Source organism: Pezoporus wallicus, unplaced genomic scaffold (genome assembly GCF_028554395.1).
Source record: "Pezoporus wallicus isolate ANWC-B61680 ecotype Strahan unplaced genomic scaffold, APGP_CSIRO_Pwel_v1 contig_4684, whole genome shotgun sequence".
NCBI lineage: Eukaryota > Metazoa > Chordata > Aves > Psittaciformes > Psittacidae > Pezoporus > Pezoporus wallicus.
In genome coordinates this window covers 2,808,700-2,832,190 of record NW_026637499.1, presented here as the reverse complement: position 1 = coordinate 2,832,190, position 23,491 = coordinate 2,808,700, and the positions used below count along the sequence as shown (strand labels likewise).

Genomic DNA, 23,491 nt, shown 5'->3' with positions numbered 1-23,491 from the left:
GCGGAAGGTGCGTGCCGCGGGGCGGAGCGGGCGGTCCCCGCGGCTCGGCGGGCACCGGCGGCGGCGGCGGGGCCGCGGCTGCACCTGCTGCCGGCTCCTCGGGCCCCGAGAGCCGCCCCGGCGCTGCCCCTCTTCCTCCACGCCGTATCCAGCCGGGAGGGTCCCGAATCCGCCCGGGAGGGATGCGCACACCGGGGCTCTGCGGGCTGCGCCGGGGCCGGGCAGGGCTTTTAGTTGAACGGCACAACAATAAATGTGTTGCAGAGCCGGCGAGAAAAGAATGGGGATGACCTTCAATTGGTACTGGATTTGAATAACACCACGGGGTGATAAATGCCCATTGTGTTTTAGGAGTAATGAATCTCCACTGTCTCTATAGCACAGAAACAGCAGCTGCAACCTGGAGCCAGCCATCTCTTAAAGACACAGCTCCCAAACCCCACACCCCGGCCCGGCTCGGCCCGGCCTGGCCCGGAGCCCCCGCACCCTCCCGGGGCCGCTGCTCGGGTGCGAGGGGGGCGCCAGGCCCAGTGGGGGGTCGGGGTTGGTTCCACTCGGGGTCCATGGGGTCCCCCCCTTGAGGGATAGGGATGGGGTCTCCTCACACACCCACGGTTCTCCCTTGGGGATGCCGGTGGTGCTGCGGCGGGGGTGGCCGTGGGGTGTCCCCCGTGGGGTCGGGGTTCACCTGCACCCCCTCGGCAGGGAAAGTGCCGGGGATAAACAACGCTCATTGTCTTCCCCCAATGATTATGACGGACCCGCGGGGCCGGCAGCTCCGGGCTCCGGCCGGGGGAGCGGGGGCATCCCCTGGTGCTCCCCGCCCGGGGACCCCCCATCCCCGGCCTGCCGCTGGTCCCTGCCTTCACCCCACCGCTGTCACGGGGGTCCCTGGGCAGAACCGGGAGCCCGGGGAGTTAGAGGGGCTGCAGAGGGGGTGCCCGTGTCCCCCCTCACACAGGGTCTGGACAAGTACGGGGGTGGGAGCGATTGGTGCTGGGGGAGAAGCTCCCGCAGCCGCAGGGATGCTCGGAGCTGCGGGGTGACCCCAACCCTGCCCCTGCCCTCAGCAGTGCCTGGGCAGGGGACACCAGGGACGGTGCCAGCCCCCGGTGAGCAGGGACCAGCGGGGCAGCGGCTGTGAGCGGGGGCTGCTCCCCCGCAGCGGCGCATCCCCGGCCACGGGAGGTTTTGCCCTCGCTGCTGAGGCTCGAAGGTGTCCCCACAGCCGCGTCCCCAGCCCCGCACCACGGCACCTCCCTCCGCAGGGCTCCCGCACCTCCCCGACAGCGCTGGCAGCGATGAACCCGCTCCCTAAGTGTGGAAATCGACAGAAAGGCGGCATTAAACAGAGAGAGAAGAGCAGCAGCCGCAGCAATGAAGGCCCCTGCGTGGGGCCGCGGCACAGCCGGGGCCTTCATCTCTCTTTGGGGAGCAGGAACCATCAGAGGGAAGCCCCCATCACCGCTCCACTTGGCATTGTTTTAATCCTGGACCTGCCTTTTAACTGCCTTTAATTCCTAAAGCTCCCCCTTCTCCTCTTTATATTTTGGCAGTCTCTTTCCCAAATCTCGGCCGAGTTAATGAAGTTATGTGATCCCATAAATGTGAATTGTCCAAACTTCTCCTCTCCTGCTTCCACCACCACAACCACCACCAACCCCCCCCCCCCCTTCTTCTTCTTCTTCTCTTTTCTATCTCTCTCCTCCTTGCTGCTTTCTGCTCCACTTGTAATAAAGAAAATATCTTGGCTGGTCTTAGCCAGTTGCTTGGCAACCTCCATAGAAAAAAAGAGAACAGAATGTAACCAATCCCGAGACAACCGAAAGATTTTGGTGACATGTGACCCCTCGGAAAAGGGCAGCCTTAAACTGTCCCTTCTGTCCTTTGCTCCTGACCATTAGGGTCCCTCGGCCCCGTCCCGTCCCCCCCCCTCCGCAGCTCCTTACACCAATAAATATGGATTAGTGAAATACTTTTTCCCACACTGATGAAAAGCCGGGATTGATCTTTCCACCTCCTTTATCCACCAACCTGACAAGTTTCTAAACAAAATTAAGGGGGAAGAGGCGAAAGGAGCCATCCCGGCTTGAGCGGATGGATCCTGCCCCGCCATAGGGATGGGAGGGGGGGGTCCCCACCAGGGCGCTGGCGCCGGGGATGCCCCTTGCACAGTATCAGTGGGTTAGGAACTGAAATGGAGTTTTATGACCCCAAAAAGGAGGGGGGGGGGGGGGGGGAGAATGAAGCCCTGGCCCAGCCCTGCGTGTCCTGGGGGGACCCATGCTGCAAACTGCACTTCATCCTGTTAAAAAAAGGAGAGAAAACACAGAAAAAAAGCCACAACATGATGTCATTGGCTTCCTGGAGCATCCCGATGGAGCCCCTCCACCTGCTGCTGGAGCAGAGCTGGGGCCCGAGCTTCGGCACCGTGGTCATCCTCATACAGTGGTCATCATCATACAGTGAGCATCCTCATAGTGACCATCCTCACACGCCGCCGGTCCATGACCAGGCTCCTGCCCTCCCCCTGGCTCTCCTCTTTCCCAGGCTCCCATAGTGGTGAATGCCTCTTTCAACCCCGCTTCCCAAAAAAGCATCACCTTTGCCAGCTCCTTCCTCCCGGCAGCTGCCAGGAAAAAACACAAGAATTAGGGCAAGGAGAGGGAGCGAGGGAAAAACCAATGATTTCCTTTCCAGCTCCGGATCGAGCGTCCAGCACCGGGAGAAAAACATTCCTCCTGTAAATATAATCCCTTCTCCATGCAGGCTCCGAGCCCCTCGGCACCAGGACACTCGGCTCGGCAATGGAGGACGCTGTAAGTTGGGTGTTTGCTTAAGCAACTTCATGGCTTTTTTTTTGGGGGGGGGGGTATTGCCATAGTTTGGGGCTGAGCCCCCCCCCCCAGGGATGGAGGAGGAGGGTTGGTGGGGCAGTTGGAAAGAGCGGGTTTTGGGGTGCAGGGTAGGGTGGACGTGGTGCGGTGCCAATGCTGGTGGTGGCGGGTGGTGCTGGGTGCCGGCGGCCCCGGGGTGCACAAAGCCCCTTTGATGGATCACAGAGGAGCTGCTCTTCCCTCACCCGGTCTTTGGCCCTGGGACTTGAGAGGGGGACCCTGGCCATGAGTACCCCAGGAGGGATGATGCAGGGGGGGGGGCTCAGCTCTGGGGCTGCCTGCCCCCTGGGATGGGCCTGATCTGAGCCCTATGGTGCCCACAGCCCCCTGGGATGGGCTGGTCCATGGCCAGCCCCACGGGTTTGGGGAGCTGGGGGTGCCCCATCCATCCCACATGGGGATGGGGACTTGTTCCTTCCCACCATGGGTGATGGTGACACCCGTGAAGCCACCAGATCCTGGTCCTCAATGGGAGGCCTGTGGAAGGGGGTGGGATGGAGAGAGTCGTGGGATGCAGTGGTACCCAGTTGGTACCCAGTGGGACCCAATGGGACCCGGTGGGCCCTGGCTGCCCTGCGCTGAGGCCGGCTGGCCGTGCACAATACCACGGCCCTGCTCCTGAGCCGCCGCCGAAGCCCCTTTCCCAGCGCCGAGCGCCTTTGTCTCGCCTTTGTGATGGAAAGAGCCCCCCCTCCTAAATCACGGCCCTGACACCCCCATTGTCTCCTTCCCAGGGAGGTTTGAAACTCTCCCCCCCCCCTTCTCCCGAGGTCAGGAATGTGGCCGGTTGCTATTGGGACGGAGGAGCAGGGCTGGGTGGGGGGCTGCGGGGTCACATAGGCTCAGCGGGTCAACCCGAAAACAAAACCCTTTGAAATACCTACTCTCCATCACTGCCAACATTGTCCCTGCCAGCGGGGGCCTGGCACGGCCCCTCCAGCCAGGCCGCTGCCCACCCCAGTGGTCAGCATCTGGGGGGGGGGATGACGGGGACACAGAAGGGTATTGTGCCGAAGGGGACAGCTTTGTCTTCGGTCGCAGCTGCCCTGGGTTGGGACCGGGACCGACCGTCAGCATCGCTGTGGGGAGAGGAGGGAGGCACGGAGGGGATGGGAGCACATGGGTCAGTGTTCTTGGGGGAGGATCCATCCCATCGGGGGACCCCTCTGCCACCGGTTGGGATGGAGAATTGTCCCTGTTGTCCCGCTTGTTCCTGGTGTCCCCATGCCCAGTGTAGGGTCCGGCTCCTGCCTCAGTTTCCCCTTCCTGAGGCACCTCTCTGCTTGCTCCCAGAGCTAAGGGTGCCCGGGGTCCTTCTGACACCCAGAGCTGGGTCACACTGGCTCTGGGCACCCCTGGCTCTGATGCCAACAGATACGGTCCAGCCTGGGGAGAAAAGGGACCATTCTGGTGCCGAGCTGGTTGTGCCACCCGTGAGGGTCAGGGCTTAGCTTGAAGGTGGCTACAAGCGCAGCGATGCCTTGCAAGTGGAGCAGACCATCCTGCATCCCCCAGCTCCCTGCTCCCAGCAGGGATCCCAGTGGAGGTTTCTCCCTCCAGGATGTTCACAGCCCACCAGGAACACCCCGGTGAGCCGAGGAGCAGGGGAGATGCAGCCCAGTGGGTCCCAGCGCTGGTGACGTGTCCCTGCCCCATTTACAGTGGCACGGATGTCCCCATCTCCACCAGCCGGGATGGGGATGCTGCTCCTGCTGGCCTCTGGCTCCTCTGCCAGCGCACCTCTTGGGTGGGCCAAGATCTCCCCCGGTGGCCATAATCTCCTCGAGGATGGCCCAAATCCCCCCAGGATGGCCCAAATCCCCCTGGATTTTTCCAGATGGGAAGATCCATAGTTCTTGCCTGCGGAAGCAGCCTGATGAGGAGGAAAGCAGCGCGGCGCCTGCGATGCGATGGGTTTAGCAGAGACCTGGAAGGAAAACACAGCTGGGAGGGGAGCGCTGAGTTACCCAACAGCTGGAGGGAGGTGAAAACAGCTGGGACAGCTGGAATGGCTCGGGATGAGGGGCTGCAGGACAGGGAGCATAGTGGGGTTATGGGCACTGGGTCCAGGGGGGCTCTGTGGGCTCTGTGCCTCAGTTTCCCCACCTGGGGACTGGACTGGGGCTGCGATGCTGGATGAGATAGGGCAGTGCCTGGAGGGGACCGTGCCACTCAGGCAGTGCCATAGCATGGGAATAGGGGACCCCTGGGGACACCACGGACCTGGGCAGACAGATGAGCCCCCGCATTGCGTGTTCTTGTGAAATAAACTCAATAAAGGTTGTTGGTGGCTGGAAGAGTTGTCCCAGCCCCTGGCTATGCACATAGACACAGGATCACTGCAGGAGAAATATCTTTATACATTTGCTTTATGCAACCAAGCCTTTCAAAGCAGAGAAATGAAGGCGTTTCAGGAACCCAGAGCTTTCCGAAGCTTGAAAAGAGAATTCCAAGAAGGTGGTGGAGAGAGGCAGGAGGTGGCCAAAACCTCAACCCTGCATCCAAAAGCAATTATTTTCCTGTAAAAAAAAAAGAATAATCCTGCTATAAATACTGTGCAGACTCCAGGGGGATGGGAAGGTGTTTTTCCAGGTGGGATGCTGTTGGGCTCATCGTTGGCTCTGTGTTACAGGAATCACCATGGGTGTGTGGAGCCCCATGGGGACACTGTGGGCACTGTGGGGACCTGCCACCCGCCTGCCAGCCCTGCTCCTGGGACATGGGGCTGCCACAGCCCTGTGCTAGCAGAGTGATGGGATGAAGATGCTGAGCTGAGAGGGTCACCCCGAGGACCACACAGTGGTAACCTCCATATCCCCCTTCTCCCTGAGCTTGCTGGTGGGGTGCTTTCCATTGCATGGCCAAAGCTGCTTGTGCAGGGTCACATCAAGCTCTGAGGCTCCATCCTGAGCCAGTCCCAGCCCATCTCTGCACCACATGTTGTGCCTGCCTGTACCTCAGTTTCCCCATGTCAGTGTCAGCCGTGGCATCTCCTTTCTCTGCCTGCCTCAGGGTGGTGGAGCTGTGGACAGGGCAGTCCTGTCCCACTCCAGTTCCCGAGCCCATGGCCAGGGAGTGTTGGTGTGCTCAGGAATGGTGGCTGAACCGTGCCAGGCCAGGGATGCTGCATCCCTGGGGAGGGGATAGTGGGGATGAGCACACAAGGAGGAGAAATTGCTCACAGTGGTTTTACTCTTGCTCACAGAGCAGCATCTCAGGGCTGGCCCCAGCCTGGACCAGGGCACATCCAAGCTGGGGTCCCTCCTGTCCCAGTGTGATGCCAGGTATCAAGGGCTCTGCAGGGTTTCATCCCTGCCTGCAGGCTGGGACCTGCTCTGCTCGGCCTCTCTGGGATCCAGGCCTTGAAAATCCAGCACTGAAATCCCTCTGTGCCTTTCACAGGGGCGGAGGGCAGGGCTGTGAGCCCCAGGAGAGGATCCAGGGATGGACGGACTTGGGGATGCGGGGACACAGGGATGCAGAGATGTAGGGGCTAAAGGATGCGGGGATGTGGGGCTGCAGGGATGAACCGGGGCAGGGACGGAGGGATGCGGGCACACGGGGCTCAGACCCGGCCTCCCGAGCCCCGGTCTCCCCGCACCGAGCCGGGAGGTGGCAGCAGCGGCCTTAGCGGGGCCTCGCAGCGGGGTGGGGAGATGCGGAGGGGGTGTCCCCGCCGGACGGGGCCGGACCAGGGCTCCGCGGCATCCCCCGGTTTAATCCCTCCCCTGCGGAGCGGGGCTGCCCCCGGCCGGGGACGGAGGGTCCGGGCACGGGGGAGAGATGGGGTCCGGCTCCTGCTCCCTCCCGCAGCTCCCCCGCACCACGGGGAGCGCTCAGCGGCCCTGGCATGGAGCCTGTCCCTGGAATGCTTGTCCGAGCTGCGTTGCAAACAGCGTCCTTCCCCCCCCCTACACCGTGCAGGGCTCCCCGTGTCCCCCCACTCTCTCTGTTGTTTCTTTCAGGTGCTGCTGCATCCTCCATCACCCGCCTGTTGCACCCAGCTGGGGTCTTCCCACAGGTCCCCAGGCAGCGCGGGGGATGTGGGGATCCATCGGGAGCATCCGCACGGCCCGACCCTCATCTCGCTGCCGGTGGGTGCAGGTCTGGCCATGCATGCATGGCACAGGGGCCTCACCAGCACCCCAGTGCCACCGCATCAGGGGGTGCCGAGCACCCCGGGGTGCTCTTGTCCCGCAGGACGAGGCCTCCTCCCGGGCTGTGCCTGCTCCCGGGGCTGTATTTAAGGACTGGGTGGTTCACCCGCGGTTGTGGCCACACGTCCCACAGGCCCCAGGGCTTTGGACACGTTGCAGGCACTCCTGTGGGGGGCACATGGTCAGACATATGGGCCCGGTGGGGACACGGCTTGGTGGGGTGGGCTTGTGATGGGGCCGAGCTGCGAGCCCACCCGGCCACGACTCACCCTGGCCACAAGCCCCATCCAGCCGCCAGCCCCCCTGGCCATGACCCCCCCCGGCCATGATCCCCCCCATAACCATGAGCCCCTCACCCTCTAGCCCACCCACCCACTGCCCTTGCCATGCTGGGCACAGCAGGACCCGGAGCTGTCAGGCGGCACACGGGGAAGCCCAGGAGCACTTTGGCAGTGGGGGGGGACACTGAGGGGACACTGGGGGTACCCCCCCCACTTCCGCCCCCCTCCCATGGGCTCTCCGGGTTCTTTTAACCGGTATCAGCTTTATTTAACGAAACCCAACCCAAACCCGCCCCCGGGGCTCGCGGCGGGGCCGGGCCAAGGGGCGGGGGGGCTGCGCTGAGCGCGGCGGGTCTCAGCCCGCCCCTTCCCCGCCCGCCGCCGCCATGGGGCCGCTCTGCTCCCTGTTGCTGCTGGTGCTGGTGCTGGGCACCGGTACCGCTACCGGCACCGGGTCCGGGCCGGCCCCGCCGCGGGTGGTGCTCGCCCTCCTGGCCCGCAACGCGCAGCACTCGCTGCCGCACTGCCTGGGAGCGCTGGAGCGCTTGGACTACCCCGCGGGGAGCATCGCCCTGTGGTGAGGGACCGGGGAGGGGTCCGGGGATGGAGGGGAATGGGGGGGACTAGGGGGAGCCCCGGGGGAGCCGGGGTCATGGGGAACCGGGGTAATGGGGAGCCCCGGGGATGGGGATGAGAGCGGGGGACGGGGGTGATGGGGAATGGGGAGGGGGGGGTTATGGGAGGAATGGGGAGCAGTGGCTGGTGGGGACCCAAAGGGCGATGTAGGGGAGGAAATTGGGAGCTGGGGAGAGGGGGAGGACTCGGGGTGGTCTTGGAGTAAAGGGGGCCGGGGTGGGGGGAACAGAGAACTGGGAGGACGGGGTCCTGGGAGGGAATGGGGGAGTCCAGGAGGAGCAGGGATCCTGGTGGTGACATCCCCCAGCCCCGAGGAGCGAGGGCCGGCTCTGCCCCGGCTGTGGGACCCAGCATGGATCCGGGAGGGGCTGGCGCTGCCCCACGGCGAGGGGACAGGACCCCACCTTTCCCTGCTGAAGCTGTGGGGCTGGTGGGGTTCTTCCCCAATGGCACCCCCTAAGCCCCCTTTTACCCTGCAGGGGGTGGCTGGAAGCAGCCCCCGTCCCTCCTCTGTGTCCCGGCTCCGCTGCCGCCATCTGAGCTCGTTGGGAACTTTCTGTTTTGGGGGGGTCCTGGGCTGTTTGGGGGGGTCCGGGCTGGGGCAGGGGGAGCAGAGCCCCAAGGCACAGGGGCCTTTTGGGGGGGGGGGGGGGCAGGTCCTGCCTTGTCCCCTGTGTCCCAGGGAGTCCCCGTGATACCAGTGTAGGGGGGGGGCAGCCCTGGAGCTCTTTGACAGGTCTGGACAAGATGGGCTTTTGGGGTCTGCCCCACTGCAGTGTGGGGCTCAGCCCTGTTTGTGTTGGGGTCTCTGTGAGCGTCGCTGTGAGGTCGGGTGGGAGAGCAGGGGATGGAGGCTGCACGTGGCAAGGGAAGGCTTGGGAAAGGGGGGTTGCTGCTTGTTGGGGTCTTTTCTGTGTCTGATGGTGCTGGGGGGTACAGGGATGGGGAGGTGACGCTGCTGTGCCCCGATGCTCTTTGTGGGGGGCAGCCACAGGGGCTGCTTTGGGCTGAGGGATGCGGGGTGAGAGCTCCAGCACCAGGCAGAAATGACCCATTCCTGCTCCTGCCAGCGCAGCCTCTGTCCCTCCAAATTACACGTTACGTTCCCAAGCGATTCCGTCACCGCCTCGGCCTCTTCTCCCCAGGGAAGCTCCGAGTGCCCGATGGGGCCGTGCTCGTCCCTTTGGGGAGTCCCCAGTTCCCGATGTCCTGTCCGCAGGTGCGCGACAGACCACAACTCGGACAACACGACAGCGATGCTGCAGGAGTGGCTGGGTGCTGTGGGCAGTGAATACCACTCGGTGGCATGGAAGGCGCAGGAGGAGCCCAGGTGAGGCTGGGGGAGAGCTGACTCCGTTTCCTACCATGGGATGCAGGCACAAGGCAGAGCTGGGGCATGCACTGAGCCTGTGTTCCCAGCGAATGGGGTCAATCTCTGCCTCCCCCTATCCAGCTCCTACCCCGACGAGCTCGGACCCAAGCACTGGAGCGATCAGCGCTACGAAAACCTGATGAGGCTGAAGCAGGAGGCTCTCACGTACGCCCGGGAGCAGCGAGCAGACTACATCTTGGTAAAGGGCCGTGGGGCACCATGGAGTGGGGGGGCCGATGTGGGCATCCCCACACCTCCAAGACTTAATGCTGTTCTCCCCCCGCAGTTTGTGGACACCGACAGCATCCTGACCAACAACCAGACCCTCCGGTTTCTCATGGCACAGAACAAGTCGGTGGTGGCCCCAATGCTGGACTCGCAGACCTTCTACTCCAACTTCTGGTGCGGCATCACACCCCAGGTACCGCCCTAGAGAGCCACGGGGAAGGGGACCCCCAGTGGTGGGAGTGCCCCCCATCACACCGTGTGCCGCAGGGGTACTACCGCCGCACGGCTGACTACTTCCCCACCAAGAACCGGCAGCGGCTGGGCTGCTTCCCCGTCCCCATGGTCTATGGCACCTTCCTGATTGACCTGAGGAAGGAGGAGACGTCGCGGTTGGCTTTCTACCCTCCCCATCCCAACTACACCTGGGCCTTCGACGACATCATCGTCTTCGCATACTCCTGCCAGGAGGCCGGTGGGGATTGGGGGGTGCTGGGGCAGGGCAGGGGGTGCGGGGAGGGGGGGCTGTGGTGCTCACCCATCGCATGTGGCAGGCGCCGATGTCCACGTGTGCAACCAGCAGCGCTTTGGCTACATCAACGTCCCCGTGAAGGCTCATCAGACACAGGAGGATGAACGTGCCAACTTTGTGCATCTCACACTGGAGGCTATGGGTGAGCATCCGTGGGTGAGCATCCGTGGGTGAGCATCCGTGGGTGAGCATCCATGGGTGAGCATCCATGGGTGGTGGGGTCCCGGGGGTGTCCCCGTCCCCAGGCTGTGACCAGGACCTGGTTCCTGGTCAGGGATGTCTGGGCTGGACCGAAGGGGTGTCCCCTCTCTCTGCAGTGGATGGCCCCCCCATGCAGCGCTCCAGGCATATCTCCCTCCTCCCCAAGCCACTCACAAAAATGGGCTTTGATGAAGTAAGTGCCCAAAGGACACCCCCCCCCCCCCGCCATGTCCCCATGTCTGTCCCTCTCTGGCAAAGCCCACCACAGGCTTCAGCCAACCCCCTTGTCCTCCACTCCTCAGTGACAACGTGGCCCCTTGTTGGTGTCTCCTCTTCCTCCCCAGATCTTCCTCATCAACCTGGTGCGGCGGCCGGACCGGCGCCGGCGGATGCTGGCGTCCCTGCGGGAGCTGGAGATCACCCCACGCGTGGTGGATGCTGTGGATGGGAGGTGACCACGAAGGGGACGCGTCCCTGCTCTGCCACCTCCTCCCGTCACCATGGGGTGACTTTGGGGGCTGGGGATCACACCTCTGCTGACGCAGCCCTCGCCTTGCAGTGCCCTCAACAGCAGCGACATCAAGGTGCTGGGGGTGGACTTGCTCCCTGGCTACTACGACCCCTTCTCTGGGCGCACGCTTACCAAGGGTGAAGTCGGCTGCTTCCTCAGCCACTACAACATCTGGAAGGAGGTATGGAGACACGGGGGGGGGTGTCCCTAAGAGCAACCAGTGTGGGGCAGCGACCCTATGAGCATCACCAGGTCCCTGCGGGACAGGGGGAGACACAGGGTGTTTGGACCCACAGATCGCATCCCGGGGGCTGGAGCGCTCGGTGGTGTTCGAGGATGACGTCCGCTTCGAGGCCGCCTTCCCGGCACGGCTGCGGCGCCTCATGGAGGAGCTGGATGGGGCACAGCGGGACTGGGACCTCATGTGGGTGATGGGGACATGGGGGGGGAGGCAGGATGGGGGTCCCCAGGGCTGGGGCTCACGGCTCAATGCCTTCCCCCCCCCCGCCCTGAAGCTACCTGGGGAGGAAGCAGGTGAACGCAGAGGATGAGGAGCCTGTGCAGGGCGTGCGGAACCTGGTGGTGGCCGGGTACTCCTACTGGACGCTGGCCTACGTCATCTCCCGCCGTGGGGCGCAGAAGCTGCTGGATGCTGAGCCCCTGTCCAAGATGCTGCCGGTGGATGAGTTCCTGCCCATCATGTACGACAGGCACCCCAAGTAAGGAACGTGGGGTGCAATGGAGAGCAGTGGGGCGCTGATGGAGAACCATGGAGGGCTCGCCATGTGTTTCTTCTCAGCCATCACCCGTCCCCCCCCAGCTCCAGCGTTACTCATGCTGGAGGAAAACATCTGCAGCATGAGCTCATTCCCCCCCTGGCCGCCACTGGAAAATGGCCCCCAGCCAGCACGGGGATGGGATGGAGCTGGGGCTTGGGTTTGGCTCTGCACAGGGGGCTTGGAGCATGGTGTGGGGGGGGAGCAGCCCCTTGCACCCTGGTACTGGGGGGTTATGTGGTTCCCTGCCCCTGGTTGTGGGTTTCAGCCCCACCTTGGGGCACCTCCGGTGTCTGGCGGGTGGTGGATGGTGTGCTGGGGCAGAGAGGGGTGGGAAGACAGAGCGGAACAGAGGGATCGGGTGTGTGAGGGGAGGCTGGAGGTGCGCGGAGGGGTGGATTAGAGCTGTGGATGTGAGCCAGGAGCAGCTGGGTGCCCCATGCTTGCCCGTGGGATGCTGAGCCAGAGAACCCCTTCGTGCCCACGCTGGCCCCATGCCACTGGGGCTGCTCCCCTCCCCTCCATGGGCCCTCCCCAGCCAGGTTCTGCAGGCAGCAGCAGCACAGGCAGCTCCCAGACCCCATCCCCGGTTCCCCGTGTCCCTCCCCATCACCAGCCCCACACCGGTGCCCTCCCTGTGTGCTCGGTGGGCTTTTTCCCAGCCCTTTTCCTCCCCTGGCCATGCTCTTTGAGCCAATTCCTGCTCTCGGCTCCGCTTTCCCCAGTGAGGACTACAAGCGGCACTTCTCCCCCCGGGACCTGCTGGTGTTTTCGGCTCATCCCCTCTTGGTTTATCCCACTCACTACGCTGGGGAAAGCAACTGGCTGAGCGACACCGAGACCTCCACCATCTGGGATGATGATGCCAAGAAGACCGAATGGGCTGGTTCACACAAGACCCTGAGGGACCCGCGGGGTGGCAGCAGTTACCTCCGCTCCACCGCCCGCGATGAGCTCTGATGGTGAGGGAGGTGCTGGGATGGGGATGGGAATGGGGATGGAGTGGTTGGGAAGCGTCTCCCTGCGTTCAGATGTGCCCCAGATGTTTAGTTTCGGCATGTGGCAGCAGCTCTGCCCATCACAAAGCACTGGGAAACAGATGAGACCTTTTCCAGGCAGGGGAAGGGATGGGGATGCTGGGCTGGAGGGGACCAGGTCCTGCTGCTCCCCTTCAAGTGATGCAAGGACAACCTCCTGCAGGTCACCCTCATACGGAGGGAGCTGGCGGTATCTGCAGGGGAAGCTTCACCCCATCACTGCCCGTTCCCCCCCCCAAAACGGGTCTTGCTGGGGCTGTGCCTGTGGGAGCGCTCAGCACCGCCACGGTTAACCCGGGTCAGACGTTCCCTGCCTGAGGCTGCTTGTGCTGGCAGCAGCTCCTGCCCTGGGAGCAGCCAGACCGGGGGAGGCTGGAAACGGCCCCCCCCCCGCTGCCTGTGCTGCAGGCGAGAGCGCCTGGGGCTGCCCTGACCGCTCCCGTCCGTGTCCTCACCTCGCAGGGATGGATCCTGACCCAGCCGGGAGCACCGGCGGCCTCATCCTGCCCGGGAGCCGCTGCTGGACCCATCCTCAGGGCTCTGCACATCTGGAGGTGCGGAATCCACCCGAGGCAGGATTTGCTCCATGGGGAGCCCCTTCCCAATGGAGCGCTGGAGAGGACACGACTCCGGATGGTGCCAACGCTGCTGTCTCCCAGCTTGGACATTGGGGAGTGTTTTTGGGGCTGGCTCCCATGGGGGCACACGTGGCCTCCTGCTGCTGAGCGGGCCTCGCCTGTGCCACGCTTGGGCTGAAGCCCAGGGAGGATTAAAGCAGGCTGTGTGAGCTCTGCCCCCATTAACGTCCAACGGGGTCACCTTGGTGTTCCCCTGCCTGGGAATCGCTTTGGGAATGAAACCTGTAACGGGGAGAGGGAGGGAGAAGGGGGCTGGAGCTCTCCCTGGGGATGAGGGTGGCAGCTCCGCAGAGCTGGGCTCTCCCATGGGAACGCCGATCGAAATGATCTCCATCACTGACACTAGGCTTGGCCTTGGGACTGGAAACCTGCCATCAGGCTGAGCACCGGCGGGTGCAGCCCAGCCCTGCTGCGCTCCGGCATCTGTCACCTTCGTGGCCAGCTCTGCGGGAGGACGTTCAAGGCTTTCCAAGGCTTGTTTGGTGCTAAAGAGCCCCGCAGCAGGGAGACGTGGGGCTGGGAACAGGGGCTTCTGGGCTGGAGGAGCAGCTTCCTTAAAGACACTGCAGCAAGGCATGGGCTGTGTGTGCCGGGGAGGTGTGAGCCCCCCACCCGGCTCCTGGAGATGCTGGGGTTCTCCCCACAGCTTGATAGGAAGGTGATGGAGCGGGACCCGGCCAGCACAGGCACAGGACATGTCCGTGCCCTGCTTGCCCCTGGTCGCAGGTAGCCTCAAAGCTATGAGAGGAGCTGGGTGCAGTAAGGAACCACAGCTGCCTGCGGTACGTGTGGCCTGGAAAGGGTTCCAGTGCCCATTGGGATGCAGGTGAGGAGCTCAGTGCAGCCACAGGAGGGGCAGGATGTGCGGGCAGAGCTGGGGCTTTGGGACACCATGGTGGTGATGGGTTGCTCTTTCCACATGAGACCTGTAACAGGTCGATGAGGAGGAGCAGGAGCTCCAGTTGGATGCTCCAGGGGTTTGGTTTAAACCTATGACCGCAGCCCTGAGACTGCTGCAGCAATGATGAAATCCCAAGCAACTTGGTTTTGCTATGGTTTCTCAACAAAGCCCAGACGGTTTGGACCATGTGGAAGTGGCTCCCATTGCTTTCCACTGGAAGGCTCCCTCCAGCCTGTGCTGGTGGAACAGGGCTGGGACCATGGAATGGAGCCGTAGAGCCAGGGATGGCCCCAGTTCTGCCAGCAGCACAGAGAGAGGCAGGAGCAGGGAGCCAGGGATGAGGGGTTCGAGGTCTGTGGGACCAGCACCGATTCACCCACAGCACCTTGGCCATGGGGTCCCCAGGGCTCACATCAGCCCCTGTCCCCCGCGGGTGCTGTGCCCCACAGGATGTGTTCCAGCAGCCAGGTCGCTGCCTTGGCCAGGCCCTGCTCCAGCCTCTCCTGCTCCATGGTGCTGAATGGAGCTGGGCACCGGCACCGCATCCTCCGGCCGCCCGATGCTGACCCGCAGCAGGGTCCTCTCCTGGGGAGGAGGAGGGAGATGGAGGGGCTTGGAGAGGGAATGGGGCTGGCACGGGGGGGAGCAACTCCTTGTGTTTTCCAGGTGGATTTGAGTGTTTGCTCCAAGAAACATGATGTTGGAAGAGGTTTTGCTGGGCTGGGCCAAGCTCCCAGGCTCCTGCCAGGCCTGGCAGAGCCGCTCCAGCTGATTGTTTCCATGTCCTTCACTGCAGCCAAGCTGATGTCAGCCCTTGGGGAAGCAGAGGGAAGGAGGGGAGAGGGGAAAGGGGGAGAGGAAAAGGAGCAGGGGCTTGTGTGGGGGGAGAGGAACGGGGGCACAAGGAGCCAAGCGTCGAGGTGGGGGCAGGAGTGATCTCCTTACACCAAGGGCCACTCACATTGAGTGCAAAGTGCTGATGCAGGATTGGACCCCATTGTGTCCCCTTGGGAGGGGAGATAACCCAATGTTAAAGAGACACACCCCCCCCCAGCATGATCCTAGGGTCTCTCATTGCGTGGGGAATGAGGGAATGGTCCCACCTGGGGGCTGCAGTGCCCGTGTGTGTCCTGCAGCCTGGGGCTGGGAGGGAGGGATGGAGACAGCCAGGATGGAGGGAGGGGGACAGCTGGGATGGAGGAACAGGGACAGCAAGGATGGAGGGATGGGAACAGCAGGGATAGAGACAGCTAGGATGGAGGTATGGGAACAGCCAGGATGGAGGGATGGGTACAGCAGGGATGGAGGGATGGGGACAGCTGGGATGGAGAGATGGGAATAGTAGGGATGGAGGGATGGGGACAGCTGGGATTGAGGGATGGGAACAGCAAGGATGGAGAGATGGGAACAGCAGGGATAGCGACAGCCAGGATGGAGGGATGGGAACAGCCAGGATGGAGGGATGGGTACAGTCAGGATGGAGAGATGGGAATAGCAGGGATAGAGAGCCAGGATGGAGGGATGTGGACAGCTGGGATGGAGGGATGGGAACAGCAGGGATAGAGACAGCCAGGATGGAGGGATGGGAACAGCAGGGATAGAGACAGCCAGGATGGAGGGATGGGAACAGCAGGGATAGAGACAGCCAGGATGGAGGGATGGGGACAGCTGGGATTGAGGGATGGGAATAGCAGGGATGGAGGGATGGGGACAGCCAGGATGGAGGGATGGGACTGGGAATGGCTCTGGTGCCTGCAAAGGTATGGCAGGGCTAAAAACCAGAGGTCAAGGGGTTAAAGGTCAGAAGGTAATGGGTCAGAGGTCAAAAATTAGTGTCAACAGGTCACAAGGTCAAAGGTGACAAAGACCAAAAGGTCACAGGGTGCAAGTTCGAGGGCATAGGAGTCAATGGCTTTGAGGTCAAGGATTAAAGGTCACCGGGGTCAGAGGTCAAAAGGGTCGCAGGTACAAGGCAGAAAGGTCACAGATCAAAGGTCATTGACAAAAGATCAAACTGTCACCGGGCCAAAGATCAAAGGTCACAGGGTCAGAGGTCAAGGGCTTTGAGTTCCAACACTTTGGGTCAGTCATGGGGTCAGAGGCCAAAGGTCACGGGTCCCTTACACCTGATGCCATCCTGATGGCTCCTAATCCCTGTTCCCAAGGCAGAGCTTGGGCACCCCACACCCCGTGCTGCCCCCACCTTGCTCTCCACCTTGCCCAGGGCCTGCTCCAGGTCATCATGAACCAGGTCAATGTCTCGGGGGGGGCAGGAGGCTGCAGCTCTCACTATGGAAACAGCACCAGCACCCCAGCGATGGGGGGGACACTCGCCAGGACCCCCTGCACACACGGCATGGGCACAGCGGGGCTGTCCCTGCAGGCTCCGGAGCCGCTCACCCGCCCTGGCCACGCTGCGCCCATTGAGGTTCATGGAGGCCGTGGCTGGAGCAGCACCAGCTCCGCACCGTGAGCCGTGGCCAGCACCACACCGGCTCCGCACCGCCTGTCCCCCCGCCACCCGTCGGGCACCGCTCCAGCACCGCCATGCTCACGCTGTGCCGCGGCACACGCAGGGGTCAGCGGGGCTGGGCCCTGGGCATCATCGCACCGGCACCCCCCACCCTGCCCCTCAAGGCCCCGATACCCCTTCCATTGCCAAAGCCTCGAGCTCCCATCGGCTGGCTGGGTCCCCCCTCCTGATACCCAGTGCTCCCCTTATCCCGCTGCCCTGATCCCACTCTCCCCATCCCAATCCCTTTATCCCAATTCCCTGATCTCGCTCTCCTCATCCTGATTCCTTTATCCCTATCCCCTGACCTCGCTCTCCTCATCCTGATTCCTTTATCCCGATCCCCGGATCCCACTCTTCTCATCCCGATCCCCTGATCTCTCCTCATCCCAATCCCTTTACCCTGATCCCCTCATCCCACTCTCCCCACCCCACTCTCCTCATCCCGATCCCTTTATCCCGATTCCCTGATCCCACTCTCGATCCCCTGATCCCGCTCTCCTCATCCCAATCCCTTTATCCCGATCCCCTGATCCTGCTCTCCCCATCCCGATCCCTTTACCCCGATCCCCAGATCCCACTCTCCTCATCCCGATCCCCTGATCCTGCTCTCCCCATCCCGATCCCTTTACCCCGATCCCCGGATCCCACTCTCCTCATCCCGATCCCCTCATCCCAATCCCCTGATCCCACTCTCCTCATCCCGATCCCTTTATCCCAGTTCCCTGATCCCACTCTCCCCATCCCGATCCCCTCATTCCGATCCCTTTATCCTGATTCCCTAATCCCGCTCTCTCCATCCCGCTCCCTTTATCCCGATCCCCTGATCCCTCTCTCCCCATCCCGATCCCTTTATCCCGATCCCTTTATCCCTCTCTCCCCATCCCGATCCCTTTATCCCTCTCTCCCCATCCCAATCCCTTTATCCCGATCCCCTGATCCCACTCTCCTCATCCTGATCCCTTTATCCCGATCCCTTTACCCCTCTCTCCCCATCCCAATCCCTTTATCCTGATTCCCTGATCCCGCTCTCTCCATCCCGATCCCTTTATCCCTCTCTCCCCATCCCAATCCCTTCACCCCGATGCTCCCCCCCGGTTCCACCCTGACGCGCGCTCCCGCCGCACCCCTTCGCCTGCATCCTCCCGTGACGTCACTTCAGCGCGCAACCAATGGCCGGCGTCTCCTCGCCGCCATCTTGCTTACGGGCAGCGCCGCCATGCTGGTTGCGGGCAGCGGGGCGGACCGAGCTCCGCCCGCCCTCGCTTAAAGCCGCGGTTCGGCGCCGGGGCAGCCCGGTGCGGGGGCACTCGCTCAGGGGCGACGGAGCCGGCTCCCCTCGGCTGCCCCCACTGCTGGGGAGCGCGGCCCTCGGCCCCTGGGTACCCTCCAGCCTCGGTGCCTGCTCCCGGGGCTCGGTGCCTGCTCCCGGGGCTCGGTGCCTGCTCCCGGGGCTCGGTGCTCCCCAGCGCGTCCCTGGGCTTCGCTCACGGCTCTTTCCCTCTCTGCAGCTGGGCTGCTGCTCCTGTGGCCGGTGGGAGGACGCCATCACCTTGCTGTTTGGGGGCCTGCATCCACAGAGGGTAAAGGGTCCCCGGGACAGGGATGCATCAGTGACATGGCTCCCACCTCCTGCTGTGCTCCGTGCCCGTGGCTTTAGCACCCAGCGATGTGCTCTGCAGCGGGTGAGAAGCGCTGTTGGGACTCAGAGCCCCAGTGTCCCTCCTGCACCAGCACTGGCTCCTCTGCAGAGGACATATGGGCCAGATACCAGACTGGAGAGCATCTGTCCCATGCTGCTAACTCCCCAAAGTCCCACTGCATCCATGCAGCTGAAAGCTTCCAAGTGAGGAATCCAGGTAAAGGACTGCTTATTTCATAAAAGATTCTATTTTAAAAATAGAAGTTGGTAACAGCTCTGGAAGAGGCAGAATTCTGGTGCCATCTAAACCACCAGCTCTCGGGCAGCGTTCGGGTGATGTCTAAAATCACTGTCCCAGGAGCTGGAATGGTCCCAGCTGCTGGCAGCTCACTGCAGTGCAGGGCCTGAGCAGAACACTGGGAAGTGTCCCTGTCCCCATCCCTATCCCTTGGGTAGTTTTTTCTCAGTGAAAGATTCCAGCTCCTCTGACCTCTTCTCCCATAACTGACTGCACAGAGTGGATTAAAACCCGGTGAAAGGCCAGTGGTGCTGTGCATCCCATGCTCTGCAGCATGGAGCACTGATCATCCTCTCTATTTTGTCCCCAGGTCCCCTGCTGGAGAGTGGGCACTGACCCAGTCAAAACCTGCAAGATCTGACCAGCAGAAGGGTGTGCAAGAGGCTCAGCAGCTCCCAGCACCAGCTCTCGGCCTGCTGTACAAATCATCACTGAATAAAAGTGATTTTCAAAGCCTTTACTGGCACCATGGGCTTCCCTGGAGGTAGGACTGAAGTTTCCATAGCTGGTAAAGCAAGTGAGAAGTCTTTGTTGTTGTTGTCCTGCTTTGCTGCAGGGAAAACTGTTGCACCTTAGGGGAAAGATGGACAAGGGGGTGTTGCCATCTCCCACATCCACCCTCACGCTTGTGGATGGTGAAGCTGGCCCCTACCAGCACCCTTCACAGTGAAAGGAAGCTGGAAAGAAGCTGGCTCTAAAGCTTCCTTGACAAGAAACCGTTGCTGCAATGCTGAAGGTGTTCACAGGCAGTGCTGCAGGAGTCAGCTCTGTCACGTTGTACCACAGAGCTGAGGCACAGCCACCCTTAAGAGGGTTTTAAAGCCTGTTAAAATGCTGTAGGAAAGAGATACTCTTCCATGGGCTCAGAATCTTGCTGTGCTGGGCATCAATAGCTGCCAGGAGAGGGGAGAGCTGCAAGTGGGTGCTGCTGGTAGGGGCACAAACCTCCCTGACACTGCAGACCCTCTTAGCATCATCCCCTTGTTGTCACAGATGTCTTGGGTGATGGATCCACCCTCACCTGGGCAAGGGTACACCAGTAAAGTGCTTTAAATCACATAGCTTGGTCCCACAGCTGCATCCTCAGGGCTGGAAGGATGAGTTTGGGAGGAGAATGCCAGGAGGGAACATGGAGCTCCCACTGCTCATCCCACCAGCCCCGGGCTCTGCTGCTTTGCAGCTCTGCAGCCATTCCCTATGGCTCTGAGCAAGATCACCAATGACTACAAGAAAAAGCTGATCCGAGAGGCCACTGTTTTGCAGCCTGTCGATGAGAATATTTTCTCCTCTTCTGGGAAGTAGGGAATGCTGTCAGCCACCTCCTGCACAACACCTGGGCGCACTTCGAGGCCTTGTTGCACCAGTTCACTGACCACGCACTGCTTCACGTGGTGGTGCTTCAGTGGGAGGAAGGGCACAACAAAATCAATGAGACTTTCATTGATGATCCCAGATTTCCAGAATCCACCTGCAAAAGCAAAGGAAGAGACAGGTTACAGGTTTTACCCTCAAAGTCTCTGCAGTCCCTGGGGTTCAAAGGCAGATCTGCTTTAGGTTTGTACAAGGGGAGAGTTGAACCCATCTGTTGTTCCCCCCCTTCATCCCCCAATGCACTTGTTCTCCAGGAACCAGGAATTTAGCTTGGCTGCTCCGAATTTAAGCTCTTCTCCCTGTGACAAGGGCAAAGCAAGGAGAACCAGGGCAGTGGGGATCAGTACATCTTGGTTCACTTGGTTCAGTGAGTGTGCTGTGCTGTTTGCCATCCCACAGCCACCTCGTCTCCAAAGAACTCTGCTGCACATGGCAACAGGTCTGCTGGCTTCAAAGACCGGGATATTCCTTCCCTTTGCCAGGAAACCTCCAGGGAATTGCAGTTCCCTTCCCTCAAAACCCCCTCGTCCCTTTCTGGCTGCCTGGGAGGTGGCAGATGGTGTCGGTGGCTGCCTGGAATGGGCCGGGCTCCCTCTGCCGGGCTCTGATCCCGCAGGAAGGGCTCTGTGCCATGGACTCACTGTGAGGGTTGTCAAACACGGCTCTGGAGACGGCCGGCTCCAGGTCCTGCAGGCTGATCTCCTCCCGGTCCTTGCGGGCTCGCCACAGGTCCAGTGTCATTGCATTGATCTGCTCCCCTCCTGCGTTGCTGCACGAGAAGGAGATGCTTGTTCAGTGTCTATCCAGGGCAAACGGTGCTGCAGGAGAGGTGGCACCTCACACCCTGCAGCCTGCATGAGGGCAAGCCAGGATCTCCCGCTGCCTGGCCTAAAATGACTCCTGTAAAGGCAGCCAAGTAACAGGGACAGAAGAGCATTTTCATGCTCTCCAGGTCTGTATTCACAATGAAACTCTGTCTCTTGGTATGTTTAGAGGCTTAGAGAAGGCAAAGCAGAACAAGTGTGTGCTCTGAAGGAGGTGTGATCTCTGCCCAGAGGAGAAACACTGTGCTGGGAGGCCCTGTGATGCCACAGGGGAGCTTCTCTTACCTTATGAAGATGAAGATGGCTTTGCGGTAGTTGGTCCCGTACACAACCCACGAGGGTCCCAGGAAGGGCAGGATCACGTCGATTAAGCCTGGGTGCATCTTGTCCATCTCGTCAAAGAGGAAGGCTGAGCGCCCACAGCGCGTCAGGTTCCCTTGGATCCAGTGCTTCAGGCTTTCCTGGGAAAGATACCACCAAGCCATAAGGCAAGGAGATGCCAAAGGAAGTTCAGAGCCAAGGCCTGAGCTGCAGCAGAGCTGAAGGTGCTGAAAATAGTCTGTCCCTGCACAGCACCACCTCCCCAGAGCAGGAACAGCCAGCACAATGCCTCCTGTATTGTGGCTTTCACACAGTGGCTGTTCCAGGCTTTATGAGCCTATTGTAGATGTTTTCTTATGGATTTAAAGGAGGCAGCAAACTAAAGCTGGGGATTTACTCCTACAGCTCCCTACGTTCTGCTCCCAACTGCTGCGTGCTTTTAGCTGGCTCCTATCCTGGTGGAACACCATGACCCAGGAGAGTTCTGGCTCTTTAAAATGCTGAGGTTACTTCAATGTGGATGCCAGCCCACACAAACCCACTCATGTCATCTGTGGGCATGCATTTACCCTTAACAGCACTGCACCCAGTATGGGGTTTGCCTTCTTGAAAGCGTATCTTCAAGGATGCAATACAACAAAACTCCAAATGACCAAGTGCTCTGCTGGGAGTTTGCCAGGTAACCTTCAGACTTTGATTTTCCCCTTCTCAGCCTTAAGAGACAGAGTGGCACGGTCAAGAGCCTAGAGGTGCTGTTCAGGAGCTGCTCGCTGTGCAAGGAGGGCATTACAAGCCTCAGTGATACGCAGGCTTCAGTCATCAAGCTGTTGGGAAAGCAGTGGGGGAATTTTAGTGCCTTTCATCTAAGCAAAGCACTTCTGTCTGTGTGTTCAAAGGGCTGTGTAAATATTTAAGGAATGAGAACGTGATCAGGGCCAGGACTGCTGCGGGGAAGATGAAAGTGATCTCGGTGCTGGAGTGTATCACGGTTACTAGAGGACCCTTCAGCCAGTGTGTGGAGCCACTCACTCAGGGTTTGAGAGGGTGAAACAAAGAGCTGTTATTGCTGCTGCACTCCAGGAAACAGCCCAAGTGTGGATGAACTGAGGAGCAAGACGTAACCAAAGAAAACCCAACCAAGCAGCATGGTGCTGGAAGCATCCCTTACCTTGTCCTGCTCTATGTGCAGCATCCCTTACCTTGTACTGCTCTGTGTGCAGCATCCCTTACCTTGTACTGCTCTGTGTGCAGCATCCCTTACCTTGTCCTGCTCTATGTGCAGCATCCCTTACCTTGTCCTGCTCTATGTGCAGCATCCCTTACCTTGTCCTGCTCTGTGTGCAGCATCCCTTACCTTGTCCTGCTCTATGTGCAGCATCCCTTACCTTGTACTCCTCTATGTGCAGCATCCCTTACCTTGTACTGCTCTATGTGCAGCATCCCTTACCTTATACTGCTCTGTGTGCAGCATCCCTTACCTTGTACTGCTCTATGTGCAGCATCCCTTACCTTATACTGCTCTGTGTGCAGCATCCCTTACCTTGTACTGCTCTATGTGCTCAGCATGGGGGAAGTGCACGATCGGAGAGAACTGGTGCACGTAGGGGCTGCGCAGCCCTCCCTGGAACAGGTAGCGGATGAGCATGGAGCTCACGTAGGTTTTGCCGGTGCCGGTGGAGCCATGGAAGGACATCACCAGCGGCTTCACCGGGTTCTGCTCCGCCAGGAACTGCCTCACCGCCCTCACCACCTGCTGCCTCGCCAGCGGCTGCCCCACCAAGCTCACGGCCAGCTCGCACTCCAGACCTGCGCGAAGGCAAAGCAAGGCTCGGGCTGAGCTCCCCCTTTGTCAGCGATCGCCGCTCGCTCCCTGTCACCCAGCCCGGCACCGCCGGGTGCCGCTCCGCTCCGCGCCGCACGGACATCCCTTTCCCCCCCGCCCGCTCCACCCCTGTCCCGCTGACCGCGCAGGTCGGGCCCGAAGCCGCACTCGCAGTCTTCCGAGAAGCCGCAGCGCAGCGCCCGCAGGTCCCAGGAGGCGGCGGCGGGGCGGGCGGCGGCCGCCAGCACCAGCAGGACCAGGGCCGGCACCGGGACCGCGGCCGGGGCCGGGGCCAGCGCCGCCGCTCCCGGGGCCATGGCGGCCGCCAGCCCGCTGCGGCCCCGCCCGGACTACAGCTCCCGGCGTGCACCGTGAGGGGGCGTGGCCTGAGACAAGGGGCGTGGTCTGTGAGACGGGGGCGTGGCCTAGCCCATACTGCCCCGCCCCTTGCCCTGGGGTCCCAGGCCCCCGTTCCAGCGCTGGGGACCCCGGTCCCCGTTGCAGCGGGGCACAGGGCGCGCACCGTGCAGTGCCCCC

At 61.6% G+C, this 23,491-nt stretch overlaps 3 protein-coding genes across 6 annotated transcripts in view; 2 read left to right on the top strand and 1 right to left on the bottom strand.

The window, feature by feature from the left end:
* Positions 1–10,346, top strand: part of COQ4 (coenzyme Q4) — a 53,952-nt gene extending 43,606 nt beyond the window's left edge. Inside the window, exon 8 of the mRNA XM_057405952.1 lies at positions 10,337–10,346. The gene's annotated coding sequence lies outside the window, so the exon portion shown is untranslated. The remainder of the gene's footprint in view (positions 1–10,336) is intronic.
* CERCAM (cerebral endothelial cell adhesion molecule) lies at positions 6,969–13,134 on the top strand. Of its 2 annotated transcripts, none has more exons than XM_057405948.1 (13): positions 6,969–6,991; positions 9,191–9,301; positions 9,425–9,542; positions 9,630–9,764; positions 9,839–10,043; positions 10,123–10,242; positions 10,418–10,494; positions 10,646–10,752; positions 10,861–10,993; positions 11,109–11,236; positions 11,328–11,531; positions 12,314–12,550; positions 13,088–13,134. In XM_057405948.1, the coding sequence occupies exons 2-12, from the start codon at positions 9,228–9,230 to the stop codon at positions 12,546–12,548; spliced, it is 1,536 nt and encodes a 511-aa protein (XP_057261931.1). In that variant the 5' UTR covers positions 6,969–6,991; positions 9,191–9,227; the 3' UTR covers positions 12,549–12,550; positions 13,088–13,134. The 2 variants fall into 2 exon arrangements, with proteins under 2 accessions (XP_057261931.1, XP_057261930.1); XM_057405947.1 differs by lacking the exon at positions 6,969–6,991 and adding an exon at positions 7,662–7,912.
* Positions 13,135–19,058: 5,924 nt separating this feature from the next.
* On the bottom strand, positions 19,059–23,238 carry TOR2A (torsin family 2 member A). 3 transcript variants are annotated; one of them, XM_057405925.1, is made up of 4 exons: positions 23,097–23,238; positions 21,097–21,272; positions 20,629–20,756; positions 19,059–20,084 (listed from the first exon to the last, which is right to left on the bottom strand). In XM_057405925.1, exons 2-4 carry the CDS (start codon positions 21,201–21,203, stop codon positions 19,840–19,842), a joined length of 480 nt encoding a protein of 159 aa, XP_057261908.1. In that variant the 5' UTR covers positions 21,204–21,272; positions 23,097–23,238; the 3' UTR covers positions 19,059–19,839. The 3 variants fall into 3 exon arrangements, with proteins under 3 accessions (XP_057261908.1, XP_057261906.1, XP_057261907.1); XM_057405923.1 differs by lacking the exon at positions 23,097–23,238 and adding an exon at positions 22,549–22,561; XM_057405924.1 differs by lacking the exon at positions 23,097–23,238 and adding an exon at positions 22,332–22,338.
* Positions 23,239–23,491: the final 253 nt, after the last annotated feature.

Bases quoted from the DNA above. Each gene is read 5' to 3' on its own strand.
- CERCAM (XM_057405947.1), top strand. From the start codon at position 7,722: ATGGGGCCGCTCTGCTCCCTGTTGCTGCTGGTGCTGGTGCTGGGCACC. The intron at 9,543-9,629 runs GTAAAGGGCCGT...CTCCCCCCGCAG, and splicing joins AGCGAGCAGACTACATCTTG to TTTGTGGACACCGACAGCAT. The intron at 10,994-11,108 runs GTATGGAGACAC...TTGGACCCACAG, and splicing joins ACTACAACATCTGGAAGGAG to ATCGCATCCCGGGGGCTGGA.
- TOR2A (XM_057405925.1), bottom strand. From the start codon at position 21,203: ATGGACAAGATGCACCCAGGCTTAATCGACGTGATCCTGCCCTTCCTG. The intron at 20,757-21,096 runs GTAAGAGAAGCT...CTTCTCGTGCAG, and splicing joins GCCATCTTCATCTTCATAAG to CAACGCAGGAGGGGAGCAGA. The intron at 20,085-20,628 runs GTGAGTCCATGG...TTGCTTTTGCAG, and splicing joins CGTGTTTGACAACCCTCACA to GTGGATTCTGGAAATCTGGG.